Source organism: Micropterus salmoides, unplaced genomic scaffold (genome assembly GCF_014851395.1).
Source record: "Micropterus salmoides isolate LMB-PRFRI ecotype aquatic unplaced genomic scaffold, ASM1485139v1 Ms_hic_scaffold_12, whole genome shotgun sequence".
NCBI classification, from domain to species: domain Eukaryota; kingdom Metazoa; phylum Chordata; class Actinopteri; order Centrarchiformes; family Centrarchidae; genus Micropterus; species Micropterus salmoides.
In genome coordinates this window covers 16,045,089-16,062,578 of record NW_024040263.1, presented here as the reverse complement: position 1 = coordinate 16,062,578, position 17,490 = coordinate 16,045,089, and the positions used below count along the sequence as shown (strand labels likewise).

The 17,490-nt window shown below is 40.9% G+C and overlaps 1 protein-coding gene across 3 annotated transcripts; it reads left to right on the top strand.

Moving 5' to 3' along the window:
- Positions 1-624: 624 nt before the first annotated feature.
- keap1b (kelch-like ECH-associated protein 1b) lies at positions 625-17,442 on the top strand. Of its 3 annotated transcripts, XM_038713666.1 has the most exons (8): positions 1,133-1,264; positions 4,622-4,793; positions 4,953-6,219; positions 7,158-7,403; positions 8,877-9,553; positions 11,099-11,304; positions 11,710-11,886; positions 14,790-17,442. In XM_038713666.1, the coding sequence occupies exons 3-8, from the start codon at positions 5,914-5,916 to the stop codon at positions 15,053-15,055; spliced, it is 1,878 nt and encodes a 625-aa protein (XP_038569594.1). In that variant the 5' UTR covers positions 1,133-1,264; positions 4,622-4,793; positions 4,953-5,913; the 3' UTR covers positions 15,056-17,442. The 3 variants fall into 3 exon arrangements, with proteins under 3 accessions (XP_038569595.1, XP_038569594.1, XP_038569593.1); XM_038713667.1 differs by lacking the exons at positions 1,133-1,264; positions 4,622-4,793 and adding an exon at positions 625-752; XM_038713665.1 differs by lacking the exon at positions 4,622-4,793 and having other exon boundaries at positions 1,145-1,264.
- Positions 17,443-17,490: the final 48 nt, after the last annotated feature.

Here is a 17,490-nt window from a genome sequence, read left to right as displayed (position 1 = left end):
CAGAGTGGCAAATATGTGTAGTTGATAAACTGAAAATATAGTCAAGTATATTAAATAAATCACAAAACTGATCCCAGAGCAGTTTGTGAGTGCAGCTTTAATTTCAGATGCATGAGGAGCAGACTGATATAATGATGTTTGTCTAGGAGTATTCATTTGTTGCCCCAAGGCTTTAACCTCAACTAATTCCTCTGACTGGAACTAGGCACATAGAGAGAGCAGAGTCATTGCTCAGCTGGGGAATTATTGGTGAAGGTTGATTCAAAGCTTGTCACATCGCATCAAGGATTTTACATGACTGTTGATGCTTCATCATCAATTTCAATGGCCCTCGGGCAAGCAGCGATATAATCTCAGCATGAAATATTTGGCTTAATCGGCTGTGAATTCTGGCTAAAGGGGCTAAACAAAGCTTAAATATTTTTCTACAAGATAATTAGTGGCAGCTCGTTTCCACATGATTAAACTTCATTTGACAACATGAAATGTGTTTTGAGCTAGTAAGTCGAAGTTGTGTCTTTGCGCCTGCAGTGTCACAGTTGGCGTTTGGTGCCACCATGCGGCTGTTAGCCAGAATAGCTTAGAGAATGCTGTTCACTGTACTGACCTGAATTGCGTATTTTCAAAGAGGAGAAAAACTAACTGGTGTGTCAGCGCCCGCCTGGAGCAAGCATTTTCTCTCAAGCTGCTGTGTACCGTAGGAGCCATTCACAAACACGATTTATTCGGGGAAATGAAACTTGACAAGCAAGGTGAGCCAAGCATACAAATGAGGAAGCAATTGTGTTATTAGGTCATTAGGGAACATTATGGCCATGCCTCTTGAGCACCAAATTTTTTCATTTAACATCATTGAACAATAACATTTTAGTAATTTCCTGTCGGGGTTTCAAAATGTAGTCAGTAATGTTATTGAGTATCTTTGTATAACGTGCATGTACTATTGTGACGGTGTATCATTTTCAACTTGTTAAAAGTGGACTTGTACAAGTTTATCATGTAAGGTGCTATTTGTTTTATTTGTGACACCCCGTCTCCTTCATTCTGAGAACTCCTTCTAAATAAAAGCCCCCTCATTCGGGACGCATTTCGCTGCCATTACGCGATAATGGAGGCGGGTGCAGCGAAGTGGAGGCGGGCTCTTATTGTGAAAGCGAGAGGAGCCGGGTACAATGCTTAGTCACGGTGAGTTACAGCTTTCCCCCCTCCTTCCTCTGTGGCGCACAGCTCGGCAGACCGCGATGGAGGAATTGAACTAGACTACGTGAGTTTCTTTTATTACAGATTTAAGCTTTCAGTATTGATTAATACGAACTGTAATGTGGGTAGATTTGAAGGCGAAGAGATGGCTCGCAATGGGAATGTCTTTTCGGCACCGCTTTGTTTGCTCGGATCGGCTCGCAGCCGTTTACGCTACTGTCTATTATTAGGATCCTGTGTTGCTGTCAGCTCTATTTCCGAAACGTTTAACTTGTTATTTGTGCTGTCTCCGGCTGCGTGTCGTGGATACACTGAGTTCACTTTCATCGCAGACGATTTATTCGATTCGGCTTCACCTCTGTTCCCCTTGTTTTTGGTCCTCAGCGCTCCGGATTATTTTGATCAAAACAAGCGCAGAAATTATCGCCGTTATGTGGCGGAGCCCGCAGGGGAAACGGTGCTTTGTGTGAAAGCTGTTAATGTTTTGGGAGATCTGTGTTTATGTAAGGACTGGCTTCACTTCTGGGTCATGTTTTGGTACAGCCAGTTCCAGTGTTTGCGCGGTGAAGAGTTCGGGATGAGTCACAGAGGAACAGTAGCTTCAGAGCAAATTGCCCATGAATTACGTTTAAACATGCGTGTTTATGTAACTCTTATTGAACTGTCCAACTTAAAATTGTGAATTACTGCTTATTGCGCAACTCGTGCTGAATGGCATCCAAGGATTACAGGCCCGGATATGTGGTTCCCAAACTGGGGTACAGGGTCCATCAGGGGTCCTTCAAGGTGTTACGGAGTCCTGGGGAGTAGTTAGCCTACATATATTCTCCTTCAACACTGTGAGAGAGTGCCCCAAATGCATGTAATGCAAATTTCAGAGCTGCATCTACTAATTATTCCATTATCTGCTGATTATTTCCTTGATTAAGCAATTAGCAGTTTGTAGAGCTAAAACAATTAATCGATTAGTTGAGGGACAAAAAACAAAACAACTGGCAACTATGTCAAATAATTCATGTTTCAAGATTTTTATTCTAAGCTTCTCAGTTTCATATCATTGTTGTCAGCGTGAGGGTTTTATATTATTGTGAACTGTAATTGGGTTTTGGACTTTTGGTCAGATAAAAAAATCATTTGAAGATGTCACCTTGGACTTTAGGAAACTGTGATGGAATTTTTATGATTAATAGAGGAAATAATCTGCAGATAAAACAATAATAAAAATAATTTTTCGTTTTAGAGCTGCATTGATTAAATGTCAACTATTTTGATAATTGATTAATCGGTTGGATTCCAGCCTCTTAAATATGAATATGTTCGGTTTTCTTTACTACTCTACGACAGTAAACTAAACATATTTAGGTTGTGGACAAAACAAGACATCTGTGGACGTCATCTTGGCCTTTAGGAAACATTTTCACCTTTTTCTGTCATTTTATAAACCAAACAACTAATCGATTCATCAAGAAAAACAGATTAATCGACAATGAAAATAATCGTTTGTTGCAAACCTAGATTGTGTTAATGTGTGGTTTATGACAAGCCAGACAAATTCACAGAGCCCTAATGTCAGAAAGTCAATTTACTATCAGATCTTTGAATTTGAGAAGATGAAACCAGCCTATTTTGGACATTTGTGCCTGAAAAGTGATTTCAAGGTATAGTGGGTAAGATTTGGCCAGATTTTTTGTTTCAAATCATGCATGATCAACAGAATGAGAAGAAGTAACAGTCCTGACATCATGTGAAAGACGTCTATGTATGTATTGTATATGCATTCATCTTCTTCATTTTCCTTATCAATCAGAAAAATACAACTGTACACCTTCTGAATCTGAGTTCCTCTCTTTCAGCTAACTAATTGCCTTGTTAGCTCATCATAAAACACATTTCATCCACAATAAAACTCTCTGGGTTTTGCTTTTATATATGCTGCTACCTGTCTTGGCCCCCAGGTCAGGTCACCCTTGCAAAAAAGGCTCTTAATCTCAATGGGACTCTCCTAGTTAAATAAAGAAGAAGAAGAAACCATTGTGGTTAGTCTTTCGACTTTTCCAACAATCACCAGCTCTGGTTAGGTTGAAATAAACCCTGAATTCACAGAATTATATGTGAAAATATTCTGGCTCCGTGCGCTGTCGCTGCCTGTGACCCACCTCACTTTTCTCCCGCTTGACCTGTCGACTAATCATTTAAGATAAGATATAACTTTATTAATCCCCTGTAGAGGAAATTTCGGTCGACATAGCAGCACAAAGGAATATAAAAGAACAGATGACTTATTGTAGAAGTATTAACTCACTATTTACACTATACAATCATTAATAATTATTTACAACCATTCACAACCAGATAAATGTCTGAAATATAATCAGGAAAATCCGTCAGTTTGGTGCTGTGGTGTTGTTGAGCCTGATGGCTGATGGCATAAATGAGCCCTAATGCACAAATCAGCTCTAATGGTGTGATATTCAACCACAAATATCTTCTCCTTTGGGGTATTTTGGACAAAACTAAACAACCCGTTGCTGCAATGCTTGTTTGTTCAACTTGGCTTTTAAAAATGTAACATCTGCTCTTGTTTCTAAAGAGAATCTGCCTTTAATGTCTGAAACTGCTACTGTGTATATTAATTGCGTGAATGATCAGAGATATGCAGCAGGTAGAAACGACTAGACTCAGGGAGCCTGTTTGTCCGTGAGCAGTTTCTGTCTGCCTTGGAGAGCAAGAGAGTTGAGCAATATGTTCTCCTGTGAAACTATTTCACCCCAGAAAAGCGCAGCAGTAAATAGGAATCGCAGTGTGATTCATATTACAGTGGAATCAACTGCTGGCTGGCTGCCTTCATGACGAGCCTTGATTGTCACTGACATGTCCACATCTGTTAATAAAATAAAAATGCCCAGACATAATTTATTTGCGTCATCCTAACTGATTAAAGAGCAGGACATAATAACCTACTTGCAGAACTGAAAGCAGCAAGGCCATATAAAGTGGCCTGTACACTGCGTCCTCTTATCAAAACATGTGTGTGTGTGTGTGTGTGTGTGTGTGTGTGTGTGTGTGTGTGTGTGTGTGTTCAGTAAGAATCAGTTAGGGGTGTGCTTGGATTTTGTTGGCTGTTGCACAAACCGTTCCCTCTGTTCCAGCCCTCAGCTGGACTGGTCACAGGACACAGTAAAATCACTCAGTCATGCTGGCCAGCTAATTTGAGTCACCCCATCGGCCTTCGAAATGGATATCACTCCCTCACTATTTTCACACACACTCTTGCATGTTTATTTGTCCATTTTCGCTAATATAGTCTTTAGTAGTGCCAGGTTTCTAAATTAGCTGTCATGGTTTAGATGTAGAAGGGACGCGTTTTGTTAAGCTTTTTTTCACGTGTTGCTGAAGGTGAAATTAATCTTTTTCTTGTCAGACACACCTATAACCAAATATGAAAGGAGCTGGGGTTTTTGATGACTAAAAGTAGCATACTCATCGTGAAAAAGGAGGAAACCTTGACCCCACTCAACTGCTCCAGGAAGAGTGCACCATGGGTGTGTGAAAGTCATGCAGGACGTCACTTCATGTAGATAAACCTTTGCTGTGTAAGTTGATAGAAAGCAACTGGTGTTAGCCACTTGTTGCCCAAGACAATATATTTGTCAACAGATTTAAACAGTGGCAGGATTTATAAACTGTAGTTTCAGTGCCGTGGACACTGTATATACATACAAGCTCACTCTCTCTCCCTCTTTTTTTCCCAGCTGTCAGCTGAGCCAGCAGCTTCCTAGTAAACACAACGGTGCAAACAAATTCCTTAGCCGGGCAACCTCGAGGAGGGCGTCTCCAGAGAAAGCCAACGAACCAAACTCCCCCTCCCCATTCCCGAGGGCTCCAAGTTACCCTTATGACACTTTTGGCACTGGACCTTGTTTTTTTCTTTTCCTTTCAGAGTCGACAAGCCTTCTACCTCTGCCTCATCTACAGTATCTGACTGCAGAAGTGTAGCCCTCTGAAGGCAGCTTTCATTATTGCCTCTTTAAAATGGAGCAGTAAATAAGACCCTTTTTCCAACACCCCTCTCTAGAATAATCAATATGCAAGACTGACTTGCCCCAGTTGTGAATCTCACAAGCATTTTGGTAACTCCAAAAAGATGATTCCGTAGACAAGTGACAGTTTTATGTGACAGGACTGATTGGCATGTTTCTGTGGAGTGGAAAGAAAAACACTTCTGTTGAAAACACAACCAGCTGAACAAAGATTCCTTTGAGTCTTGTACTTGTTCAGTTTATATTGCCACAAAAAAACATTCTTGTACCTGTTACTGTTTCACTCTGTTCTGCAAAGTTAACTCACGGATAAAGCCAAGTCAAAACATTCTGATAATGTTGGAACTGCAAAATGTAAAAGTGCATCCAGCCATGACTGGCAGCTCACACAGAAGTCTCTAATAATGCCATAACGAGCAGTATGGCTGGACTCAAGTACTGAACAGAGCAAGGAAATCCTCATGTCCACATAAATCAGACTCAAACTCTTCCACACAAACAAAAATCTGGCATACCCAAGAGAGCCCTGAGCGTTCTGTTGAGCCATCTGCCAAGTTTCAGTTCAAAGTCTTTTATTTTACCCATGCCTGCGCCTGGTGCAAGGATGCCCCATAACACTGCCCGCTGTTCTTGAGAAGGAGAGAGTAAGAAGGAGGAGGAGAACGGGTAGGAAATGACAGAGTACCTGACAGAATGCAAAGCGCTGGTGACTCCGTCCACGCGCAACGGCCACCGCGTGTTCAGCTATACACTAGAGAGCCACACAGCAGCCGCCTTCGCCATCATGAACGAGCTGCGTCTGGACCGTCAGCTGTGCGACGTCACGCTGCGTGTGCGCTACAAAGACCTGGAGGAGGTGGACTTTGTGGCTCACAAGGTGGTGTTGGCCTCCTCGTCCCCGGTCTTTAGGGCTATGTTCACCAACGGCCTAAAGGAGTGCGGTATGGAGTTGGTACCCATCGAGGGGATCCATCCCAGGGTGAGTCAGATGTCATTTTTTCTTGCCATTAAACACGATTCAGGGTCTTATCATAATAAAGGTGATTGGAGTTATGACATACGTCATAAAGGTGGAAGGTGTAACAGTTAAAACACTGCATTTAGTTTGAGACATCAGAATACTGATCAGAGTAATCAGCCAATTGCATTTTTATTTATTCGAGACTAGACTGTATTGGCACCAAAACTACTAGATACAGAAACAGGATTGTTTATAGTACTAAACAGGAATATAACCACTATTCTTGTAGCATAAACCACTGTATAAGTTTGAGATTTCCACTTCTCGTTTCACAGCATCAACCTTACAACAAGAAGTTGGTTTTTATGGAAAATGTCATAATTTCTAAAAGATTTGAATTATCACAGTGGTTTGTTGTGCAATGGAGGCTTTTAATTGCTTTGAATGTGGTCTCCCCTTGGTTCTTTATTATACCTCCATAATTATCAGAATACATTTGACAACTATATTGGTAATGTACAAAAAATATCAGTAAAATTCTACATGAAATTCTTACAACATATGTTACAGTGAAGATGCACTTGACACAGGTACACTTTTGCTAATTAAGATCGTACTCCATGCAACTGAAGTATTCTCAATGAAAAGTACAGTGAATTTTAGCTCAGTACACTTAGTTTGACCTCTCAGTTACCCTGTGTGTTGACTAAGCTCATGCAGATAATACACACATGCGCATGGTATCTCTTGTTAGCTTATGAGATGCCAATCAGTCTGTCCTTCCGGAGAGTAATGAATAGGCACACACACAAATTGATCTAGGGCCTTATTTACTTTCTCTTCTGTGCACAGTTCTGCCTTATCACGTCCTTCTCCCCCAACCCTATCCCCCCTCCACTCCTGTCCCTCTCCTCTCCCTCAACCTTTCCCCTATTTGTTCTTTCCCACTTGTGCAGGTTATGGACCGACTGATAGAGTTTGCCTACACAGCCAGTATCTCTGTTGGGGAGAAGTGTGTGATTCATGTGATGAACGGCGCCGTCATGTACCAGATAGACAGCGTGGTCAAGGCCTGCTGTGATTTCCTCGTCCAGCAGCTTGACCCCAGCAACGCCATTGGCATTGCCAACTTTGCAGAGCAGATCGGCTGCACAGAGCTCCACCAGAAGGCCCGCGAATACATCTACATGAACTTTAGCCAGGTGAAGCTTAAGCAGAATTTCTAATGAAAGCGCAACTCTTTGTCTCTAATCATAAACGTATTTTTGTTGTTTTTTTTATTATTTTATTTGGCATTTTTTGCTTTTATTTGGTAGTTGACAGTGTTCAAACAGACAGGAAATGTGGCAGGTGGGTTGGGGGGTACTGCAGTTATGTGGTATGCCATATCAACTATGTAGTGAAAGGAGAGGAGTCAGAAACATGAAACTTGGTTAGCTGCCTGTTGTTCTGATCTGATCAGGTGGGCTGTGCCAGGTGCTATGTAATTGTTACTTGGCAGCAAATTTGATTTTTTAAAATTATTTTAATTGTACCTTTTAGTGGGTAGAAATGTTTTGGGGTAAGGCAGTGACATTATGTATTAGCAGTTATATATCATATAAATAAATCTGCACAGCTCATAACTGAAAATAGTCTTTTTTTTTGTTGTCATTTTTGTACCAGGGGATTTTGTGTGCAAAGTGTTTCATAGAGTAAATGCTGTTTCACTTCCATTGTGGTTTCTGCCCGTAGACATTTCAGATCTGCGAAACAACTGGCCCGTGCCCTTGTGCGATGATTGTCAAGAATGCAAGCTATGAGTCATGAAGTGGGTTTACCTGTGGTTGGAGCATACCTGACTGCAAAATATAACAGTACAATGCATCACAAAAGAAATTAAACAGGGCAGTGGCTCGTTAGACAGCTCACTGAGTCACAGAATCAGTTTAATAAAATTTTATTTATATAGCGCCTATTCATAATAAAAGTGATGTCAGTGCACTTTTCATATAGAGCAGTCTAGACTGCACTCTGTCTAATATTGTTCACAAACAACTCCCAATAATTCGGAGGGTCTTCTTAGTTGTTGTTTTTGTAAGACTATCTTACAAGAATAAACTAGATTCTTCCGGATTGGTGGAATGCCACTTCCTTTCCAAGTTTTTGCGACATTTGCTTTAATTTGTGAGTTTGGGTGTTATACCATGGAGCTAACCTTCTTTCTTTTATTATCTTCCTTTTTAGAGGGACAATAAAGTTGAGTTTCATTCGCAGTGAGCCTGCAGCAATATCAACAAGAGGATCAATTTAGGAGGGGCTGAAGTTAGCCTAGGAGTCCTCTGTTATATTGAGACATGGTATTGATTTGAATTAATGTCACTTAGTCCAGCAATAGGAACTCAAAAGTTATTAGATAGTGGTCCAATAAAATAGGAGTCTGTGGAAAGACTATTAAATGTTCAATTTCGATGCCAGAACAAGGTCAAAACAGTAACAAGGTTTATGAACACTCTGACAGAAGCCAATGGAATCTAATAAAGAGATAAATTATCAGTGTTGTCATCCACTTCAATATTAAAATCACTTACAATAATTTCTTTTTCTGTTTTAAGGACTAAAAAACTGAATTAATCAGTGCTCAGCACTTGTGGTAAAATGTTTTTCAAGGTTTTCGTCTCTACTCATGTCCCTAGGTGGCGACCCAGGAGGAGTTCTTCAACTTGTCTCACTGCCAGCTGGTCACCCTCATCAGCCGCGATGAGCTCAATGTGCGATGTGAGTCCGAAGTCTTCCAGGCATGTGTAGCCTGGGTGCGCTACGACCGGGAGAACCGCCGACCGTACGTCCAGGCCTTACTCCAGGCTGTCCGTTGCCATTCCCTCACCCCCAACTTCCTGCAGGCCCAACTTCAGTCTCTGGACTGGGACCCCCAGTGTAAAGACTACCTGGCCCAGATCTTCCAGGACCTCACCCTCCACAAACCCACCAAAGTAATTTCTTGCCGAACACCCAAGGTGCCCCAGCTCATCTACACAGCAGGGGGTTATTTCCGTCAGTCCCTCAGCTACCTGGAGGCGTATAACCCCTGCACGGGAGCCTGGCTGAGGCTAGCTGACCTGCAGGTACCCCGCAGTGGCCTAGCAGCCTGTGTGATCAGTGGGCTTTTCTACGCTGTTGGGGGAAGAAATAACGCGCCTGATGGCAACATGGACTCGAATGCATTAGACTGCTACAATCCCATGAACAACTGCTGGCTGCCGTGTGCACCAATGAGCGTACCCAGGAACCGAATTGGAGTTGGCGTCATCGATGGCATGATATATGCGGTTGGTGGATCACATGGGTGCATTCATCACAACAGTGTTGAAAGGTAAGCAAAAGGAGCTTCTAAAAGCAGATGCTGGTGTTATTTTATGTTTTTTAAGATCTTCAACAATTCCCCTGAAGAGACCAAAGCCAATGTTGAATGTATTCTGCTAACAAGAAAAGTCAGTGTAGCCACAGCCTGAGGTATTGGAACTACTTTCCGTGTGCTGCTGGTGTGCTTTGATTTGTGCCAGGTTGTTTTAAAAGCCCACTGAATTGTGATCATTTAAATATCTGCGTTTCTATGGTTTGGTGTAATGTATTAATTCAGCAAAAGATTGTGTCCAGCAGAGGACATTTATAATACAAGCGTACGCTCTGGTCTGTTTACTGTATTTAGTCAACGAGTGCCCTAAGAGCAGGAATCAGGCAACTTCCTGGAAATTAAATGGTTTTGTTCCTCTTCCTTTTAATATCTCTTCACACAAAGCTTCAGTGAGGAAGCTTTAGTCTACACGATCTTTTTTTGTGTTACAAAACTAAATAGAAATTATGTGATGGGGGAAAAATAGAAATTAGCCTTAGCTAGAGCCGATACAAATGACTCACCTCCTGAATTACTCAGGCAGGTGCAAGGCGGGGGGGTGTCTATCTATGATCATCTATCTGCCCAACCCTAGTTCCAACTCATCCTGTCTTACTTAATATATTCAAAAGAAACTCTTGAGTTAATTACCCACCCTCCGTCACACAGTTTACAATTCAAAACTAGAAAATGGCACTTTAGTTTGTGCTTCTCCTCAACAGTTGGTCTGGACAGTGAGCCAGCAATAACATCTATTTTAATGGAGAATAAAAGGCTGGGGGATGCTAATCACAAAGCCCATCAGCATGTCCCACCAACAAGTGTGTAATGTATGTGGTTAGGCATGTGGGGCACAATCCTTAACCTGACAGGTTGTCTGTAAAACAGTAAAAAGTTATAATTCACGGTTGATGACTCTGACTTTGTTCATCAGATGACGCAGACAGAGAGTGGTGACAAATGTCAAATATTAACCAGGCACACCACAAGGACTCTGAAAAAGGAACTAACCTGTCTGAATGCCTATGTGATGCCTCAGAAAAAGATGTGGCCTGTCAGTGTAGTAGAATCAGAAACCCAAATGAATCTGTGCAACAAAGACACCGGGTTAAATTTTCATTAACACGACCTCCGATTTGGTTTTGCATCCCAGCAAACAAAATGAGCTTTTTTGTGGTTGGGAGGGCAAGCAAGGGTTCTCATACTTGTTGCTGTAGTAGCGACTCCTACCTGTTTGTTTAGTGCCTGCACAGAGAGGGATTAAACCGAGGGATCGTGTGAACCTCAGGTGTGTTACACCCTCTCTGTGAAGTTTATCAGTGTTATCAGGTGAAAAGAGGCACATGGTGACACCGTGAGTCATAAAGGTTTCTGTCTGCAGCACTCACTGAGCTGGCAGTGACACAGGTTAGCTGCTGTGCATAGGGAATTTATGTCTCCATATTAGGAGACACTGGGGAAATAAATCGTAGAAATAGAGAAGAATAATTTATAAAATGTACATGTGGTGTTCCTGCTCTGAAGGTATGATCCAGAAAGGGACCAGTGGCAGCTGGTAGCCCCCATGTTGACACGGCGCATTGGTGTGGGTGTTGCTGTCATCAACCGGCTGCTTTACGCTGTGGGGGGGTTTGACGGGGCCAACCGGCTCAGCTCCTGTGAGTGCTACAACCCTGAGAGGGATGAGTGGAAGACCATGGCCCCGATGAACACTGTGCGCTCCGGAGCTGGTGAGGAAGAGATAGAAAGCTGCTTTCTAATGAAGAACTTGTCAGCTTAAAAAGTTGCGCAACTCTTATTGGCAGTGCAATTTTCCATCCATATTTTTTAAAAGATATATATGCATATTTTTTTATCTGCTTGAGCAGTCCCTCTGGTTTGTGTTATTGAGTTAAAAAAATGGATTTCATGTGGAGTGTATTTACACATCCTTCAAAATATCTGTGTAAATCTGTGTTACTGGCTACTGCACCCATACATATCAGTGCAGAGATTCACTTATTTTAAACTTTGTAATATACATTAACTCACCATGAGTTTTGCATACCCTGGTGCATGCTTGCAGGATTTTCTATTATGTGCCCAGATGTAGATAAAGTAACACTAGAATAAACTAACTTATGAACTTTTTGTAGGTGTGTGCTCATTGGGGAATCACATCTTTGTGATGGGCGGCTATGATGGCACCAACCAGCTGAACACAGTGGAGCGTTATGATGTGGAAACTGATACGTGGAGCTCTGCTGCCTCCATGAGGCACCGCCGCAGTGCTCTGGGAGTCACAGCATTACATGGCCGCATCTATGTAATGGGTGAGTATTAATGTAACTGGAAACTGCCTGTTGTATTGTATACATTACACTGTAGCATTTTAGTCTTATAAACCGACAACATTTGCTTTGTACATCAGGGTAGTGGCCAACTAACTAATGTTAGTCCAACGAACTTCATACATTTGTTCATTTATGTTTTTCAGTTAAATTTTGTGGAGGTAAAGATGTGTTGTTGTGGTTTATTTATTTACTTAAGCAAGTCTGTAATCTTCAGATTGCACAAGAAAATATATTATAAAAAACAAGAATGGTGAAACTAAAAAGATACAATTGTTTGTCGGTCACACACAACACAATACTAAATATCATGATCTTGGCAGGTGTATCAAACGTTGATCCATGTATTGTAAATCAAGTTCATTCTTATGAAAAACATTAATCACAATTGGGGATATCTCTTACCCATACTGCTTTTCGATACATTACTACTCTTATGTTTTTTTCTTTTGTTTTGATTGTTTTATGAACGTACCAATATTTATAGCTGAACAATCAGCTGGCTAATATTTACTTTTTATCATTAACCCATGTTTGTATAATTTAATTTATAATAGTTAACTCCATGTGGGCTGCTAGCATACATAACATCCCTGAGGTTGATGGGGCAACAAGAGGTGAACTATGAGATATGGGCTTCTCCGCCTGTATGTGATGCACTTTCGCTAGATGTTATTTTGAAAAATTGCTTGTGTTTCCGCGCTTGTGGCAATGAGCTTTGCCAGCATTAGCTAGTGAAGTATAACCGGACTTTTGAGCGCTTCGTTGTCACCGCCTGTGTGAGAGCTGTGTGCACATGTGGGAGAGTGCTGGTCCTCTCGCACATTCAGCAGGCTCTGAGAGGAAGAGATCTCTCCTGTGGATAAATACATAAATAAATAGGAAATCTATTTTCTTATATTATCCAATACTGAGAGCAGTGCCGGTAACGTTGGAGCTTATCAGTACTACGGTCTTATAATAATAATAATAATTTTTAGCCCTGGGGCCCATTTAAAGCAACAATATGTAAGATTTGGTGCCTCTACCATTTGTGTAATTCATTGCTGTCGTAAATAAGAACAGCTTTACACTGTACACTTGTTATGATTATTTATTAATTTTGTCATTTAGCTGAAGCCTTTATCCAAAGCAACTTACAATTGCTCTATATGTCAGAGGTTTCAAGCCTCTAGGGGTTAAGTGTCTTGCTCAGGGACACAGTGGTGGATGTCGGAATCGAGCCCAAGTCTCCCACACCCAAGGCATGTATCTTATCCATTGCGCCACTGCCACTCCGATTACTTGCTAGTTTTCAATATTTTTTTAATGTTTTAACTAGCAAGTCGACAGCTTTGCTAACATAGGCAAAAAAGTGCAACAACACAAGAAATAGCAAACTAGCTTAACAAGCTTAATTGCTTACTAGTCCAACAGAAAGAAAACCAGCTCGGTGTCTTCCCTTTTTATTTTTTGAAGCTCTTGCCAACATCTGGGAGCCTCTTGTTTGGTTGCTCTCTTTTTGTCTTCTTATCTTCCTCTGTCAACGTCCTCTTCTGTCTCTTCGCCTCTGCCCAACGTTGGCTAACTTTACCATAGATGTTCATAGATGCTGCTGAACCTGGTTATGTTGAACGACACTAGCATCTCTCTCCACTAGCTGTTATTTTATGATAGAAAAATTACATAATGTTGCTCGGTCAATCGCTGCTTGCTATAAATCTTGAGTTGATGTTAGAAAACTTACAAGATAAGACACTCGGACATCTGCAGCGTTACTGTAAGTGCTCTTGCGTCGGTTGTTGTCTAGCTTTGTTGGCTTGCCTGCCACCTGGTTTCATCCTCGGTCTCTCTTTTCCCCCTCCTTGCTTCCTCCGGCAACATCTTTGTCTGTCTGTTAGCAGTCTCTGCCATGATATCTATACTGACTGAGGTAGCTTCTTCCAAAGAACTTAAATTGTACATTATATACTCTTTGCATCTTCTTATAGCTTGCTTGCTGAATAGTAGTGTTGCTGTGTGACATGGTGCCGTAGAGCAATTGCCTTGATAAATTTCCTGTCTGGGATCTCAACGTTACATAGTGCAGAAGCTGACACTGCAAGCCCAGAGTGGTAAGGACAGAGACACCATTCACCCTATTGCAAGTCAGTGTACCGTCAAAATGATTTTCAAATAAAATTACTACATAATGTTGCTTTAATTCCAGGTTTTGGTAACCATCCTTAATCACAATTTTATTAAATTTATGTGTTTCTGTTAAACATGCAGAGAGTCAGCATGAACAATACCAGAGGCCCGTAGTATGAGGGGAGTTTAACCTACTAAGATTTAACTCGGGGTTATCAAGGAAACTCAGGGTTGACAAACTCTGACTACCTCCACTGGTGTCAAACGGTATTACGACGGTGAATAGGATGCTGGCTAGTTGAGTCATTGTTAACTTAATTGGAGTTGGTGCGCATTCGCATAAAACACATAAAGGGGCGTGTTCGGAAACTCCAAAAATTTCCAAGTTCAGTGTGAACTTGTGAAAGTGTAGATTTATGAGAAACAAATATTCACAAATCTACAAGGTAAAAACTTGAATATTCTCTGATATTGTAGTCATACTTTTATCAGAGAAACTCTCAAGGAACCACATCACTTTACAATGCAAGGCTGCAACATCACACACACACACACACCATTGCCATGAGTTTCCACGTTTTGTACTTGTAAATGCTGTTGTGTTAAGAATAACTTAATTTCAGCTCTCTGATTCTGCTTTATCGATTGTGATCCTATTTTTTTTTTTTTTAAACAGTCAGACAATGTTATAAGCGTGCCATGCTAAATTGGTAGAGTACTCTTTTAATTAAAGAAAACGATATTCATAGAACAAAATGTCATTGTTATGTTTACAGGAGGCTATGATGGCAACACTTTTCTGGACAGTGTGGAGTCTTACGACCCAGAGAAGGACACCTGGTCGGAGGTGACACACATGACGTCAGGGCGGAGTGGCGTTGGTGTGGCCGTCACCATGGAGCCGTGCCAGAAAGAACTGCCACAGTGTCAGAAGTGCGAGAGGGAAAACGGTGCTTCGTCACCAACCCATCAGTCCGTCAACTGTGGTTTTAGCTCTCACCACAATCAGCAGCACGGCGGGCCCTTCGGCAAAGGCACATGATTGCTAGACCCTGTCACACACGCACATACATGGACGACCGCCCCAGAATTCCACTCTTGTCTTCCCAAATCTAAGTAAAGACACTCACCGCTAGTTAGAGGTGAGCTGAAACACCATGTGCTGCCTCACTGATTCTAATGATCATACATACATTTAACAAACAAAATCAGAAGAATTTTAAAAGTGCAGTGTTGATACTCATCTAATAAGGTGACACAAAAAGTCATCTGAGTATCTGGATTAGACTTTCCAAATCAAGTATGACACCAGAATCCTACAGTCCAGTTTTCAAGACCTGAAATTTGATTTTGTTGTTGGTTAATTGTGTTCCGCCAAATCTGAGAGACCTCAGTCCGTCTGTGTGTTCAGATCTGATATTTGAAGTCCTTGGTCGGACCATCATCTCCCGGGTTTGAGCCATGGGAGAAAAGGGCTGCATACTACAAAGGGTCACTTACCGGCTCAAAGAGATATCAGGGTCTCTTTATACTTCAAGAGCAACCTGTGCAAAAGTTAAATCTGAGAGGGGGAAAAAAATTTGATGATCCCATTTTGTAAACAAAAAAAGTACCAATTGTCAGCATAGGCAGTAGAGTTCAAAGTGCCATTACAATGCCTATGGGCATTACAGTCATCAGTATATTGTCTTGAGGTGCTTTGATGGAAAGGCACAAAGTCACTGTGTGGTGTGTAGAATTGGTAAAGTTAACCCAGATGGGCCTCATGCAAGAACATTTTCTGTATTCCCATTTTAAACTGCTTTACTTTTTTTGGCAAGGCTTTTTGTTGTACATGTTCCAAGTCAGGTTCAGTAAACTCCCTCAACTGCACAAACGTGTTCAGCCTGATGAATGCCACCTGTTCCTGAGTAGGTGCGCATATGTGAGAGTTCACCATTTACATAATCATTACACCCAAATTGCTACATAAGGCTACTTGTTCCTCTCTGTTGGAGAACAAGTTTCACTGGCAAAATCATCACCCAAAAGTTAAAACTAAAAGTATTTTGAACTGTCGAGCCTCAATATTGGAAATCAGCAGATGATCGCATAAGCACATTTAGCAATTTGTAGTTGGATTAGTGACCCCAAAAAACATTGCTGACAGTGCTGTGTCGTTACAGTGCTGTGCCATGACAGAAATAAGGAGTAAAAAGTAGTCAACAGAGCAGGACGCTTGGGGTAGATGGATGAGAGAACATATTGCATTAAACAGAAAGTGATGTTAAATTGCTGGTTAGGTGTTTATCCATTATAAAACACAAAACACCGTATCCACATAAAGACCCTGAGGCAGCTGTTATAGAGTTGTCATTCAAAAATATGGCTATAACATCCTGAAAACTACCTAACTTCCGACTAACTTTCCAATTGATGCTTTGTAATTCTTCAAAGAGGTGTTTTCCCTCGTAGAGAGGAGCATCTGCACACGACTCATACGATCCCTCAACTTTGTTTGTACCTAAAACAATTGATTGCCACAAATTCCAAGTTGAGATTAAACCTGTTAGGACAGGTGGCTCTTTCATGAGGCCCGTAGTCTCAAATTCATGTGTTGGTACAAGAAAAGCAGGACCTTAAAGTAACTGCATAGTAACAAATGTGTCCTTTCACTTATAGCCACTGGTAGGTTCATTAAAAATGAGATTCTTTAAGTGTCTGCATATTATTGAGTGTTGCCTCTTGTAAGGCCATCAGAGAGTCTGGTCCAGTATATTTGGTATGTAGAGTGCCAAGAGAATGAAACAAGTTTTGTGTTTAGAGGAAAGGGAATACTGTAGCATTTAAAACAAAAAAAAAACTTTGACTCAAACATCTCACTGAATGTGTTTTTAAAAAAACACTATTTACTGACACAGTACGGTTGACTTTTTTGTTTTTCACTTCCACCAGACCTCAGAAACAGAAGTGACCATATTTGTGCATTAGTGTTCAGATACTGTATGCTAATGACAAAAACTTGCTTAAAGAAGTGTATTTGTAACAGCAATTTAAGCTACAAAGGTTTTTAAGTGGTGTTTTGTACATTGATATTCTAAGAAGTCTTGTACAGAATTTCTGAGCTCACTTTTTTATTTATTTGTTCAGATCCTTTTGGTTTTCTCGTTCCTCTAAACTGACATCAGCTTTGTATTGAATTGGACTCTGGTGTTGTGTTTTTTGAATAATTAGCATGCATTGTAACTGTAAGTAGGAATGCCTGTTAATGTTAATTTTGGATGTTTGTAAAATAAAAAATGCTTCACTTCGAAAGGGACTTTTTTTCCTATTCGTCAGTAGTTGGAATGGGAATTAGAATATTTAAGTTCTGCTTTGTACATTTTTTTTCCAGCAAAAAAAATACCCTGTACAATAATACATTGTAAAATAAAATATATGTTTGTTGTACTGCTGTATTTATGAAATTATTTGTTAGCTCTGATCTGTGTACACATT

Coding starts and splice junctions, on each gene's coding strand:
- keap1b (XM_038713667.1), top strand. CDS start 5,914: ATGACAGAGTACCTGACAGAATGCAAAGCGCTGGTGACTCCGTCCACG. Junction 7,404..8,876: donor TCTACATGAACTTTAGCCAG/GTGAAGCTTAAG, acceptor TCATGTCCCTAG/GTGGCGACCCAGGAGGAGTT. Junction 11,887..14,789: donor TGGCCGCATCTATGTAATGG/GTGAGTATTAAT, acceptor TTATGTTTACAG/GAGGCTATGATGGCAACACT.